Source organism: Myotis myotis, unplaced genomic scaffold, assembly GCF_014108235.1.
Source record: "Myotis myotis isolate mMyoMyo1 unplaced genomic scaffold, mMyoMyo1.p scaffold_m19_p_21, whole genome shotgun sequence".
NCBI lineage: Eukaryota > Metazoa > Chordata > Mammalia > Chiroptera > Vespertilionidae > Myotis > Myotis myotis.
In genome coordinates this window covers 11290743-11306436 of record NW_023416326.1, presented here as the reverse complement: position 1 = coordinate 11306436, position 15694 = coordinate 11290743, and the positions used below count along the sequence as shown (strand labels likewise).

The following is a 15694-nucleotide window of genomic DNA, read 5'->3' as shown; positions in this document are numbered from 1 at the left end:
CGTCACGGAGCTTGTGCCTGTTGGTGCCAGAAAGTCTAATGCAGGTGAAAATCCGCTCGAGCACAATGAAAACAGAGTTTAAGGGACAAGCCCTGGCCAGCGTGGCTCAGTTGGTCAGGCATCATCCCTTGCACCTTAAAGGTTGCCGGTTCGATTCTAGGTCAGGTTATATGCCCAGGTTGCGGGCTTGATCCCCGGTAGGGGGGCGTGCAGAAGGCAGCTGATTGATGTTTCACTCTCATGTCGATGTTTCTCTCCCTCCCTCACCCTCTCCCACTAAAAGTCAATAAAAATACAAAAAACAAAAACCATGAACTCTGTGAGAAGAGTAAGAATGTCTAAAAAAAAAAGAATTTAAGTGATAAGGTCAGTTTTTCTTCTTTTTAAAAAAGTGCTTTACAAAAGTGTCACTCCCTCCCAGGAATCAGTGGAATAGGCAGGAATGTGTCAATTGAGGAGATGGGACTCCCAGGGTCAGAGCTGAGGTGTCATTTCTTGGGCTCAGGTTTCCGAATCCCAGAGGAGGGCTCCCCTTCTTTTTACTTTTTTCCCCTTCCCCCTTTCAATTTCGCCTTGCTTCACCGCCCCCCTCCCTCTCACATTTTCTTCTTGGCTACATGCAGGCAGGACAGCCAGAATTCTGATTTTCTCCTGACCTGTCATGGGGGCAAACAACTTCAGGTGTGCATTTTGGAAGCTCAGGCCAGCGCTCTGTAGGGGAACTTGGAACCGAGGGAAATCAAACAGCCTGGCCTGCATTCACCTGGCTTAGCGTCCGTCTCTTTTCATTTGAGAAGCTCAGTTACGTGAATGGTTTTGGCCTGCTGCCTCCATGACGTTATGTTTGGTCTCCCACTTAGCCGGTCTTGAACAGAACCACACAAACAGGACTGGGGGTCCATGTTCTTTTGTTTTCGTTATTAACAAGCTTGATTTTTTTTAGAAAGCTTGATCCCAGGGTGACTCTGGGGATGTGATCATATAGTGTCTGACTTACATAAGCCTTGTAGAGATAGGACCATTTCCCCCAACTCTTCTCACTCTGATACGTTGTCTTTGCCAAAAAGGAGGTGTGTGCCCCAATTCCGCCATATTGCCCGTGACCAACCCAACAACCAAAAAACACCCACATCTGGACCCAATAGTCAATGACATTATTTATCAAAATAAATTTATTAAAAGTATGCAAAGACCACTTCAAAGTTTAGCTGCCTTCAGGACGTTTTGGCACTCACAACGGACACTATTTCCTACACAGTAGCACTCACTCTGGGACACACTGAGGGGCAGTAAAAACACAGACCGTTTCAGTTTCAGGGTTACGAGACCACGGGACCGATGATCTGCAGTCATGAGCACTTGGATATGCTTGCACGTAGTAAACACGTTAACATTACTTAGCACGAAAACAAACTAAAACTAAAACCACTGTGTGGCAACGTGGACCGACCTTGGGAAAGATGTACAGCCAGCTAGCTACCTAAGGCCACAGGATCCCAGACCCATTGGTTTACAAAATGCTTTTGGACCAACAGTATTTCATCGTTCTCTTTCCATTCCCAGGTTCCTGCCCTTCCAGCGGGAGACACCCCCGGATCAGACCACGCGCTCCCCGTGTGCTGCACAGTCACAGTCACGGAGGCCACCCCGGTCCAAGCCTCTCCTGGGGGCTGCCAGCTTCCCAGTGCGCTCCCCAACTCTGAATCAACAGATCTGAGTGACATCTCCCCAACACCCAGGCTGAATTCAAGGTCAGTCCCTCGGGGAAGGTCGCAGCCTTTCCCCCTTAGGAACAAAATGGAAAGTCCTCCACGCTGGGGCTCGCTGTCATCTCATGTAGCATGGGCCTCGGCGGCGATCTGGGGCTTTTTACACAAATCCTGGTAGAACGCCGACTCCAGGAACCGGGGGTAGGAGTTGTTCTCCATCAGGCTGTACACCCTCTTCTGGGCCGTCGCGAAGCAGCCACTTGTAGCCTCTTGGATGTTCTGGGCAATGAGCGTTTTGGTTTGAAAGTCTATGTTTATCTGAAATAATACAACAAAGAAAAGTGGTTTATTCCATATTCAGAGTTAAGAGATTGGAATCTATTTAATGTTTGAAAACAAACAAAACCCCCCAAACTGTAATGTTTGATTAGCTTCACCAGCCTAGCGACTGAAGAAACTTAATTCAAAGCTAGGATTAGAGGAAACACATTGCTACCACCCCCATCCCTTTTAATTTGAGATTTCTCTCCAACTCTTCTGTTTCATTTTGGTGCTAAGAATGTTCGAAATATGCTTAAAATGGGACTCTTTCTTTTCCTTACCTCTTTGGGGGCTTCTTTTTCTATGAAGTCAGTATATATTTTCTTTGCTTTTGAGGACAGCTTTTGGGGTGACTTGGTTTTTTTGAAGTCTTCACAGGCCAGCCAGAATTCAATATTTTCTTCACAGAATTCCGATTTTAAAAAAGCCCTGAACGCAGCAAGACCATCTGAAAGGAAGGCATGCAGAATGTGAATTAAGTGATCAAATAATCCCTTCTATTCTTTCCCCTAGGACTCTCACTCCCCTGCACCCATATGTTATTATTTCTAGATTATAGCAGTATCTTAGATTTCACTCCAACTTGTAATCCTCAGAATGTAGCTCTTTAAAGACTTAAGATGCCAGTAGGAAAAATGCTTAAGTTGGCACACTGTTCCAAAGATATAAATACTGGACTTTTGCTGTCAATGCAAATATTTATAGGGAGCCCTCAATGCTCTGGGAACCATGCCTCTTGCAAACATGTATGCAATGGAAAAGCTGAGTCAACCTTAACAGAGAGCAACTGCCACTGTAAATTATTTAGGTTAATTTTCACCGCCACCTGGAATGAATCAACCATGTACTTCCATGGTCCAGCACTGGGGAATAAAGGAGAAAAATGGGCCTCGCGTGGCAGTGATTGTCAAGAGGGACAGCTTCAGGCACGCTGCTCTTCTGTTGAGTGGACACAACCTCTCTAGTCTCTGGGGACCCTTGAGATGGATTAAATTCAAGAGGCTAACTTACATTTGCTGGCGAGCAGCTCATCGAAGGCTTCTGACCACAGCTGTGCCTCCTCGGGGGAAGGCCTGCAAGAGAAGATGTGCACGTGAGCTTAAGCCCCTCAGAACCCCGGCTCCCGTTTCCAGTGCAGCAGACAGCTCACCAGCTTTGCAAAGAACAAGACCTCCAGCTCACCTGATGAAGGTTTGCTGTTTGCTCTTCTTGCCAGTTTTGGGCTTCTCAGGAGAGGAGGAGTGTTGCAAGAAGTAGCTCAAACGAGCCTTCCAATCTTTTAACCTGAAAAGGAAGAAGGAAAAGAAAAGATTCACTAAAGTGGCAACAGTTGAAATTGCTACTGCAGCTGATGGTGTTTTTTCTAAAGCCTCCCAGGAAATAGAGACAAGCTGAATGGAGCCAAAACAAGAACTCTTTTCAGTGCCTTACTCATTTAATCCCTGCACTTCTGTGTTGAACACAGTTTCTGTCATCCATCTGAACATAGCTATTAGTTTTATATCTAAGGGAAGGACTACCTAAATTACTAGGATTAGTTTAATAAATTTAGTTTGCATAGTTCAAAAGGCAGATGGTATTTCTGGCCTGAAAAAGGCAGCAGTTTTTCTGCAACGTTAATTACAATCCCTAGACATTTCACACTTGAAATGCCAGTGGGACTGGCTTGAGCCAGTGATCATCATGTCCCTTCTGCCCTCGGAGGAGAAGGCACTGGACCAGCCAGAGCTGGGCACCATGAGGGTCCCTGGCTCCCGTTCTGTCCCGTGTTCCCAGCTGCAGGCGGCCACAACACTCATCTGAAGCAGATGGTCCACTAAATGACAAAGTTAAAGATGAAAAAAAAAAGTGGATTTAAAAAGAATATATTCAGAACCAGCAAAAATATCTCCATGCCTGCAGCTATGTAGGCTGCTCAGAACTTAAAACGCAACATAGGAATGAAGGGGATACGCTTAGACGCAGGAGGACAAAAAGCCGACCCCCAACTTCCCACCCGCCTCTCCCACAGCTTTGAAACCAAGAAATGTCTTCAGTTCCTCAACTCTACCCGAGAGCCCTTCGCTCACGCATCCAAACACAGGCCACACGGATTTAACCTTATTTAGCCAATTAAAGTTTTGCACATTAGTTTTTTTTTTTTTTTTTTCCCCTGCAGAGACGCAGGCTACATAGTTTCTTTGGTCAAAGCCGAGCCTCTAGGCACAGCGCCTGCAGCAAACCCGGGGAGCTCGGTCGGCGCCGGCGGGCGGCGGGGAGAGAAGGAAGCCGTACTCACAAGGTCCGCTTCATTTTCTCCCGCTTCTCCTCGCTCTTGGGGCTGCTGCCTGAGCTCTTGTCCATGGATCCGCAGTCGTGGTGGACAGCCAGGAACATGGCACTTTGCATTATAGTCCCGCCGCCCGGGCCGCCGCTGCTGGCGGCGGGCGAGCCAGCAGCCGCATTTATAACAGGCGGCGGCGCGGGGGCGGGGCTCACCACGTGGACCCCGCCTCCGAGGGGCGCCGATTGGCCACCTGCAGACGGGCCAGGGGGCGGGGCTCGCGCCAGCCCCCGGCGGTCACGTTCGCTCGCAGGGTCTGGCAGCCAGGGCGCTGCTGACGTCCGCGGCGCGGGCTCCATGCGCCCTCGGGCGGCTCGCGGTGGGCGGCCGGGGCCCGTGTGGGTGCCGAGCGGGACCTCGCGGGCAGCCCTCGCCGGCGACCTTGGCCGCGGCCTGGCGGGATCGAGGGCGGTGCCCGCGGAGCTGGCTGCAGGCCGGGCGGGGGAGCTCGGGCTTCGATTCCCTCCCCTCCCCCGCGCGCGTGCTCCTGACCCCAAAGGGAGGGAGGAGAGTTCCCCGCAGGGAAAGGCCGCTCGCCGCGAACACTGCGCTATCGCCTTTATTTCGAATGAATACTGTCGCCTCCCCAGGGAGACCCTCACCTGCTCCTCTGTCACCCCGTTTAATGAGCGGAGGGACGCAGTGAACAGGCACCGTGACAGGACGGGGCGGGGGGGGGGGGGGTGGCCGCCTGCAGCTGGGAACACGGGACAGAACGGGAGCCAGGGACCGATCAGGCAGTGCGCTGCCGGGTGTGCATTTTTGTCACCGATGGGCACGTGGCTGGGTCTGTCGGTGGGGCGCAGCCTTGCTCAGCTCAGCAGCCCTCGGCTGCCTCTTTCCAGAACAGAAACCACAGATCTCCCGGGGGCGGGAGGGAGGGGAATACCGAGCCCTCGCTGCTGCAAGGCGCCAGCATCATTCCCGTTTAAGATGCATGCAAGAGGCAGGAGTTCCTCGTGACTCATTCCTGGTGGGCTTAGAACTTACCAGAACACTTAATAACCAGCAAAAAGGGGGGTCGGGGGAGGAGAAGTTAGCGGTTTCCTCGAATTAAGTTTGATGTGTTCATTCTTCAAAAATCATCTCTGCTGTAGCAGCCTTTATATGGTTTGATTGGCGAGGCCAAATAGCTCGGTAACCTCCACAACAAAATGCTTTGATTTCCGATAACGTTATTAGAACCGATCAGTGGAATATTCGCGTGGCTTTTCCACCCGGCGTCTAAGCAGACAGTAAAGTTGACAGCATGGTCTTGACTAGGCTGCACATATTCGCCCTGCCTTACACGAGAACGGTTAACAGACAGACAATCGGAACTAGTTTACCGTCTTCTTAGGGTGCTGCTGCCAGTAGTCGGAGCTCCAAGTTTGGCCATGTGCTTCGTTATGGAAAGGAACACCATTTAGATTTCAGTAATAAATACTTTACAATGTCTTTGTGACACGGAAGAATGTCAGTTTTGTGAAGCACATACTCGTCATCTCTGAAAAGAACCTGGCTGAATACTTCCTGCTTCCATTTTCACTTTCTGATGATTCAGTACCTGTTTATTAAATATGTGTAAGAAGCAGACGTGCTTCTTCTCGCCACTAAAAACCTCCGTATATTTTTCACGTAGAACATGGGAGGGTAGACCCCTGGCAGAGTGGGAAGGCCCGCAGCTCTGAGAGGTGGCAGGGAGAGAGCTGGACTTGTGTCGGGGCACTGGTTGGAGCGGCGGCTTAATCACCAAGCGCCAAGTGATGTTGGGACAATCCCATCACATCCCCTGGAGTCCCAGTTTCTCCTCTGTGTTAAGAGTAACGAGTCTTTCCTGCCAACCTCACTGCATATTACCTGGCTCTGGTGTGAAAGGCCTCTGTAAAGGCTAAAGTGCTATGCAAAACCGTGTTGGTAATCTGTATGTGTGAGAAAGGAACTCTGGGGAAGCATAGCTGCTCCAGGTAGAAACATCATTGAAGGATTAACTTGGAGTTCCTTAGCTTAGACACGTGATAAGCTAATGTAGCAAGATCCTGTCACTGAGAATTATAGAGCATCCAGCATAGAGCTAAGTGACTTATCATTTCTGTACCTATGGGCCATTTTAAGAGTTAAGCCAATATCCTCTACGGACCAAGAAAACTTTTTGTCAAAAAGTTGTCGTATCACGGTCTTGTATAAAGACAGGCAGACTTATGTAAAGTGGAGGCTACAGCTTTTGATGAGTTCCCTTTGTTTTTGTTTTTGTTTTTTGTCGTTGCAGCTGGCTTTTAGGTAAATGGGATTGTTCAATTCTAAAATGACACACATTTTCCATTCTGTGGCGAAGAAGGAAACGATGCAATCCCTTGTACATATTGCACAGCTTGCGAGTGGCTAGATAAACTAACCTTAGGTTTTTCCATGTTGAATCTATTCTGCCCTCTACTGGACACCTTTGTGGTGGAGGTTCTCGGGGTGGTTCTTGAACTTAAAAAGAGTATATACTAATATATATACATATATATGAAAACCATGAGGTCCCATTCCTGGAGCTGTTCCTTTTATTCTCTCCTCTTGTAAATGTGAAATAAAATGCTTTGTGAACTCTGGAGTGCTGTACACACCCTGTATCACTAAGAACATTTTCCTTCTTTTTATCACATGAAGGTTAGAGACAGTATCTTTTGGGATCTGTTGAAACTCAAGGAAGAAGCGAACAGTGTGGAGGCTCGGTTACATCAGAAAGAAAAGGGCTCTTTCATTTGGTGAATGTTTCCTTTGTCAGTGTCTCCTCAGAGGCAAATCCGGTTGACTGACATTCAACCAATAGCTCCCACTAGCGTGTCTGGTTATTTCGGGGTTGAGCGGGCCTCAGGTGACAGCGGCGAATTGTCACGATGCACATGCATTCGGGGAGCGGAGCCAGGAAAGTCTGAGCAGGGCCTTGGGGCTGGGGCGCCGGGCGATGCTGCTGCTTGTCCGTCTTGCTTGTGACTCAGCAGCTGTTCGTTGCTGCCCTCTGAGGAGATGCCTTTCTATTGCCGGCCGCTCTCTGTCCTTGTTTCTGCTTACTGCCTTCTATCTTTAAAAGTACAAAATAAGCAACATTGACGGGAGCTCACTCACCGCCTGCCGGCAGAATTGCATCTTGATCCTCACAGCAGCCTCTTGAGGTCGAGGTCGGAATAGGGTGTCCTTGCTGTCTGATTACTCTCGATCCTCTTCTCCGCCTTGCCTGCACAGAGATGGAGAAGCCATCAAAATCGGAACGCACCCACTAATGTACTGAAAACCAACCCGTTCTCCCCTCAAAAGCCCTTCCCCACATGCTGTTACTCTTGCTGATGGGTAATCACAAACATACAATGCAAATGTAACGCAAAGCCTGCACGATGCAGAATTTCGTGGCGTTGATGCCAGTAGGGGAACCTTTAGGGGCCGAGAGCCTTGGAGGCGAGGACATGAGTGCGTGTTAACTTTGCTCCTTGAGACCTGGCTTTGCAGCCTGCCTTTCCGAAATACATTTTGGAAAATTTTGGTATGTGTGCTGTTACATAATTGAGTGTAGGCATAAACATGGGCCAGATTTTTATCCTTGCGGGTCCCCCAGGCTTTCACGGAATGAGAATCAGGCTCCCGGGACATTATGCCAGTGATTTTTGACTGATACATGCTCGTGGGGTTAGACAAACAGAAGTGTTCGCTACTTAAGCTACTTAGAGTCCTTAAAAATGGAGGGTGGCCTCGGATTTATAAATGCTGGCGGCCGTGGCACATTATTCACGGGCCCAAATAGCCTCTGAGCTCTTACTTTTTTTCTCTCTTCAATTTCTTTAGCTTTTACATTCACATTGCTAATAGCATCTCATTTTTATATAGGATTTTGCAATTTGAGAGTGTTTTTCACATGCATTATCTTTTTCTGGTCACAAAGCTATACAAAGGAGCAAAGGGGGACTAGCATTCGTCTGTGTTTTAAAGTGAGGACCCGAGATTAGTCTGATGTCGAGTAGTTTGGATGTGATAGTCCAGGACTGGAATAACTTTCTGGCCTTCTGGCTAAGACCTTTTACTACTCCCCAAACAAAAAGGGAGGCCAAGAAAGCAACAAAGGAAAGAAGGAAGGACAGTATGTAACAGAGACGAGACACCAATCATGTGCTGAATACACCATGTAAGAAGGTCATTTTTTCAATTATTTTGCATAATATATTTTCAGAGTAGATGCTTTAAATCCACCTTTATGTTCTCTGTATGAGGAGGAGCAACACATCTCTGTTTTATAAAGGAAGAAATTATAGAAAATCAATGTAGACACACTAGGAAAATCAGTTGGCAAATTAAATAGTCACATGTCCATAATCAGACAATGACTAAAATAATTAACCAAAGTGGAATTACCCAGACTGATGACCCGATTTTCCCAGAGCAGCTTTTAAAATCTTTTCAACACTATATTTTATCATAATTTTTTTTCTTTACAGTTGGTTGGTTAGCTATGGTAAATCATACAAGTCAGTACAGTTGATGTACTTTTCTCTTTGGGGAAAATTATACATGGCCCTAGGCCAGTGGACGGCAAACTCATTAGTCAACAGAGCCAAATATCAACAGTACAACGATTGAAATTTCTTTTGAGAGCCAAATTTTTTAAACTTAAACTATATAGGGAGGTACATTGTTAGGAACTTAATTAGGGTACTCCTAAGCTGGCCTTTGCTAAAAAACGTCCTCAATCTGATGGAGGTACGTTCGCTGAGGTCGACCCCTTCCAACTCTCCCATCCACACTCGTCTTGTATACTTGTTTTGTCTATCTCCTTTTGTTCATCCTCTCTCTATGTCCAAACCATCTCAACATGCCTTTCTCAATCCTCGACACTACATCTTCTTTCACTCCACAACGTTCCCTAAAATTAACTTAATAAACTTTACTTAAAGTTTTAAGTCACCTTCGCACTGTACGTGCACGCCCGCACGTGGTATTTTGTGGAAGAGCCACACTCAAGGGGCCAAAGAGCCGCATGTGGCTCGCGAGCCACCGTTTGCCGACCACTGCCCTAGGCATTCAGTTAAAAAAAAAGTAAGTTAAACACAAAACAAAACAAGACAATACCAACCAGAGGAGACTAAGTCTGGGGTGATTGGCAGCTGATTCTTACTGACTGCTTCTTAAAACTCAAAACCAATGACATATTTTTCTTGCAAGCATAATTCAGGCTTGTGCATTTTTTTTTTGTGGGGTGCCAGGAGAGGAACACTAACCAACATTTCTGTGAGCTGCCCTTAATGATTTACATTTAGCTTTTCAGGAGAGAGTGGTTTCTTCAGAAAGGTTGCTGACCAACAATCCCTGGAAGGAACCTGGGGTTTTGCTGTAGGCAGTTATTTGGAGTGGAAAGGTCCTGAGGTTCGGACTGATGTTATCCTATTGTCCACGTTCTATTTAAACCAAATTTATGGACTGAAAAATTTAGCGTATGAACCCCCTCCGTAAGCTCCTGAAATAAATCAGAGCTTTTTTTAGGCACATGTCCTTGTGCTTATCTGAATGACATTTTTTTCTGACTCTTGGCACAACTTTTCTGATTTTTCCTGTCTGGTCAGTTGAGGACACATTCAGTAAAGATTCAGACTGGAGAAGACCGTGTCTCTGAAGGCAGCACCATCTCTTTCTAAGATACAGTAAAAATATGTGCAAATACCATGAGTGCCTTTAAAACAGAAAAACTACCTGTGACTTTCTGAGGCCTGGTCAGCAGGCCCTCGGTCCCTGAGAGTTGGCGTGGCATTCAAGTTCCTATTTTGTCAAGAAAAACACGAACAGTAAAACATCGCATTTCTCTGAATGGGACGGAACATGGCTTACGTGTACTAACATCTCATACCTGAGTTATTTTATCAAAATATTTATTAGGTTTTGGTCATTCATTTTGATTTATTTAACTTTATGTAGCTGAGCCCGCCTGCCAGTTGTATGACAGTCACATAAAAGTATAGCACATACAAATAGGTAAAGTCCAATAATACTTGATAATGCCAATAAACTATGTTACTGATGTATGTATTTACTGTAGTATGCTTTTCATCCCTTGCTACTTGTAAAAAAAAAGTTTACTGTGAAACAACAGTCTGCCGTGTTATGCCGACGACAGCAGCTTCATCCATCTCCTTTTTTTATTTTTTAAAGTTTTTATTGATTTCAGAGAGGAAGGGAGAGGGAGAGAGAGATAGAAGCATCAATGATTAGATAGAATCATTGATCAGCTGCCTCCTGCACGCCCCCCACTGGGGATGAAGCCCACAACCTGGGCATGTGCCCTGACTGGGAATTGAACCATGGCCTCCTGGTTCATAGGTTTGGCGCTCAACCACTGAGCCACCCGGGCTGGGTTCCATCTCCTTTTTATTGGGTCTCCTGATGGCATCATTTTCTCTTGTGCTTGGTTGTCATCTCAGGTTGTTTGTACAGTGACATGTGTGTCCCGGCTTGCCACCTGGGAGCACGAGGCCGGACCGTACAGCCTGGGTGTGCGGTAGGCTACACCGTCGAGGTGTGTGTCAGTGCTCGCTGTGACGTCCACACACCACACATCCTCAGAACGGAGCCCCACCTTTAAGCGGTGCGTGACTGTCAGGGTCTGGTGGCGGAGGCAATGCCTGGGGGTGCGGGCGGAGTTTCGGAGCGAAAGCAGTGAGACCCTTTAGAACTCACGATGACATGACCTTTGTTACATTCTGAAATGAGTACTTAATAGGTGAGAGCAGAGTCACCACTTTCCAGCGGTGCTTCTCAGGCTGAGGTTGATTTTGTCCCCAGGGGATGTCTGGCAGTGCCTGAGGACACTTTGCTCGGTGTGACTGTTCTTAGCTGTCCTTCCCTCCCAACCCTCCCTACTGCCCTCCCCCACCCCCACCCGCCCCGTGAGGGTTTGTTCTGTTCGGTGTGGTGCGCCCGCTCTTACCTAGAAGGTGAGAGGCAGGTGGGAAAGTCTGGACGCGTTGTTCTCTCCTGAGATGTAACGCGAGTGCGAAGGGGAACGATGCTCAGGAAACAGTTGGTCCAATTTCCATCGGGAACATTGAGACTCTTCTGCTGAATATTCTGTCCGTGTATTTTCCCCCAGGAGTCCTCCTCTTAAAACAATCCTCCGGAACACAAACCCGCTTCCCTTCCCTTCAGGAGTTCCCAGTGGGGGAAGGCGTGGGGACGGCCCCGAACCCCTGAGGCCCCAGGCCCTGCACCCTCCTCCCCAAACCCCACCTGGTCCTTAGACTCTAAGAGCACACCAACCGCCCCTGCGGTGAGCGGGGGCCAGGGGTGGGAGGTGGGGGGGAGTATGGGAGCTGGCTTGAAATTTCTCCCTTGATGATTTTACTATTATGCCTCCTCTCATGTTCTACTATCTCATTCCCCACTCCATCCTGAAAATCACTGTTCTTACACACGTAGGTAAGCACAACCCTTCTGTGCTGGAAAACACATGTAATTCAGATCTTTAGGAATCTATGTTGTGCACAGGTGCTGAGCTGGAGAACATAGTCTTACGTACATATGGTCCTAGCCGGTTTGGTTCAGTGGATCGAGCATCGGCCTGCGGACTGAAGGGTCCGGGGTTCAGTTCAGTCAAGGGCATATGTCTGGGTTGTGGGCTCGATCCCCAGTGGGGACCTGCAGGAGGCAGCCAATCAGTGATTCTCATCATTGATGTTTTTATTTCTCTCTTCCTCTCTGAAATCAATAAAAAAAATTTGAATATACCTGTCACCAAGTTTCCCTGGGCCTTAGTGCTGTGTTCAGCTGGGTTTGTATTTCTCTAGGAATGCAGCAAGACTGTGGGTGAGCACATGTTTTGGTTGTCCTGGGCGACAGAAGAGTGTGTTTCCACTGTCACTGAGGCAGTGCAGGGCTGGATGGCTTGGATTCCAATCATACTGACTCATTCAGTGAAGGAAGGCGTGCTAGTAATTAACTTACACATTTGTATTTATAGACGCAGCCCCGGGATCTGAGATGGCAGTTGGAGTCATGCTCACATTTTTTCCTGTTCTATAGATTGCAGTCCATACGCTTCTGCCTTATCCAGGATCCTTCTTGGAGCTGAGGGCTGTAGCTTTTTTTGTTGTTGTTAATCCTCACCTGAGCACATTTAAAAAAAAAATAAAAAAAAAAATATATATATGTTTTATTAATTTTTTACAGAGAGGAAGGGAGAGAGATAGAGAGTCAGAAACATCGATGAGAGAGAAACATCGATCAGCTGCCTCCTGCACACTCCCCACTGGGGATGTGCCCGCAACCAAGGTACATGCCCTTGACCGGAATCGAACCTGGGCCCCTTGGGTCCGCAGGCCGATGCTCTATCCACTGAGCCAAACCAGTTAGGGTGAGCACATTTATTCCCATCAATTTTTAGAGAAAGTTGAAGGGAGGGGGAGAAACAGAGAGAGAAATATCGATGTGAGAGAGACACATTTATTGGTTGCCTCCCACAGCACCCTGGCCAGGGCCATGGATAGAGCCTGCAACCGAGGTATGTGCACTTGACCGGAATCGAACTGGGACCCTTCAGTCTGTGGGTTGACGCTCCAACCACTGAGCAAAACTGGCCGGGGTGGCACCTTTCTTTAAGCCATGATTCTGGGTTCCCTCTGGACTTTGTCATCTCAGCACTAATTTTCCACATTCATTGAGGCGGCAGATGAAAATCTGTGTCGCAGGCCTCTGGGACTTTCAGGTCACTTCTGCTCACAACCAGACTTAGTAATCCAGACGCCCATTGTTAGTGGGACCGGGATCGTCAAAAAGTGCACACAGCCCTAACCGGTTTGGCTCAGTGGATAAAGCATCGGCCTGTGGACTGAAGGGTCCCAGGTTTGATTCTGGTCAAGGGCATGTAGCTTGGTTGCGGGCACATCCCCAGTAGCGGGTGTGCAGGAGGCAGCTCATCGATGTTTCTGACTCTCTATCCCTTTCCCTTCCTCTCTGTAAAAAATCAATAAAAAAAAAGTGCCCACATACTGGTATTTGGTGACGAGTCTGTGCCACTGTTGTTATATCGTTACCCCATGATATTCATCAAGGCTCCTTGTTCTATTTACTTCATTTTCTAAATTACATGAATGGCTCCTTGTCCACAGTTTTGCTTTCTGCAGTTTCAGTGACCCACGGTCCGCCATGGTTCGAAAATCTTAAATGGAAAATTCCAGAAGTAAACAAGTCCATATGCTTCAAATCGCATTATAAATTGCAGTGCACTCTGAGTGGCGTGATGAAATCTAGCGTTGTTTTGCTGTTCCTCCCGGGATGCGAACCAGCGTCCGCAGCCACAGACGCTCTACGTCACTCCAGAGCCATCTTGGTTAGTAAGTCGATGGTTGGGGTATCGCAGTGCTTGCGTTCAGGCCGCCCTCATTTTACTTTGTAACGGCCCAGCACTCAGGAGTGACGCTGGCGACTCAATATGCCCAAGAGGAGCCGTGAAGTCCTCGACTTGATGAGGAAGAAGAAAGTCCTGTGCGGAAGTTGCTAAGATGTATGGTAAGAACCAGTTTTCTCTTTGTGAACTTGCTCTATTCCTAAATGAAACATTATCTTCGGTGTGTGTGTACAAACAAACACAGTGTGCATTCAGGGCTTGGTGCTATCTGCAGTTCCAGGCATACCCTGGGGGTCTTGGAACATAGCCCCTGTGGATAAAGGTGGACGATTGTATTTTTCTTTAGGAATTCTCTTTATTTTGCTATATTTTACGAAAATGGAATCTCTAACCCTACCTGGTTTGGCTCAGTGGATAGAGTGTTGGCCTGCAGACCAAAGGGTCCCCGATTTGACCTGGTCAAGGGCACGTACCTTGGTTGCAGGCTCCTTCCCGGTCTGGGCCCTGGTCAGGGCTCGTGCAGGAGGCAACTGATCGGTGTGTTTCTCTCACAATGATATTTCTCTCAGTCTGCCCCTCTCTCTTCCACTCTCTCTAAAAGTCAATGAAAAAAATCCTCAGGTGAGGATTAAAAAAAAGAAAATAAAAAAAGAAAAGGAATCTCTATAGTTATTAGACTATAGATTAACCAAAACTCTTTCTTGCCTTTGTCATTTCCCTTAGATATTATGCTTACCAAACCCAAGTGAGAGAGAGAGAGAGAGAGAGAGAGAGAGAGAGAGAGAGAGAGAGAGAGAGAATGGTGATAGGCACTATTCAATACAACTCGTGATGGGGACATTTAAGAAGAGAGTGTACAGACAGAAGTTCTTAAAATTGGTTTTTGTCTTAGCAGCAGCTTTAAGTAATTGCTGGATTGGACTCCTCCCACACATAGGAAAGTGAGGAATAGCAGCCAGACCTGTGGCTTTCACTGAGAGGGCCTGTTCCTGGGGACAGGTGAGCAAAATCAAAACATAGCAAGGAAGGAGGAGAGACGGCTGCTTCTTTTAGTGGGGGAATGGTGACAGAACATTTAAGAGTCATCACAAAAGCATTACCAATCATTGTCATGCAGTATGGTAGAAGAATTCTGAGTCATGAAAATGACTGTTCTTTAAACGTATTCTGCCAAACCGTTCCACAAAAGTTGTAGGCCACTATCCCCCAAAAGCCTAACAGGATCATGCAGCTAAATATCGGGAAATTAGACTAAGAAGATTTAGGGCAGCCACCAGATACTCTGGAAGCAGTGCCCGTGACAGGTGCTGACCTACGACAATGCTTGTGAGCGATGTTTACGCTCAGGGACTGAGTGGCTTCCCTAAGCCCTTTTCAGGGAACCATAGGTCCTGACATCATGTAGAGTATGTGTTATAAAAACACTGGGGGCCACGAATCAAAACAGTTTAGACAGATAGCATCTTTGAGACAGTTCAACAATGCTTGTGTTTGAGGATTCGGAGGGAAGAAAGAACGGAACGGGGTCACTGGCATCTTCCCCCAGCTTCATAAATCTGAGGACAGTTGCCTCACTTGGAAAGTCCTATGAAAGGAGACGGGGTCAGGGTAAGGCAGACCGGAGGATGTCTGTGACTGTCGTTTCTGGTAAGAGCATTGGGAAATCCACTCATCTGACTTCTAGACAATGTGGCGAGGAAGGTTTTGTGCCTGAGTTTATCTAGGGACATAGAGGAGAAGGAGCCCCAATGAAGTCTTTGATAAGTTGTCCTCATGTCACTGTGATCAGAAAACTGCAAAACAGCCCGGCTGGTGTTGCACTGTGGTTGAGTGTCGACCCATGTACCAAGAGGTCGCCGGTTCAATTCTCTGTCAGCATTTAGACAATGTATTAGAGTCACAATTCCATCACCTCCAACAATCTTGGGAGTATGTGCATGTCCCATACCACCTTTCCTATTCTAGTGGTTGGCTGGATGACTCATTCTCAGGCCA

General features: G+C 47.4%; 1 protein-coding gene across 1 annotated transcript; it reads right to left on the bottom strand.

Moving 5' to 3' along the window:
- Positions 1-1145: 1145 nt before the first annotated feature.
- Positions 1146-4463, bottom strand: RGS2 (regulator of G protein signaling 2). Its single transcript, XM_036355035.1, has 5 exons — positions 4309-4463; positions 3213-3314; positions 3042-3103; positions 2312-2478; positions 1146-2027 (listed from the first exon to the last, which is right to left on the bottom strand). The coding sequence occupies exons 1-5, from the start codon at positions 4416-4418 to the stop codon at positions 1833-1835; spliced, it is 636 nt and encodes a 211-aa protein (XP_036210928.1). The 5' UTR covers positions 4419-4463; the 3' UTR covers positions 1146-1832.
- Between the last annotated feature and the right edge of the window lie 11231 nt (positions 4464-15694).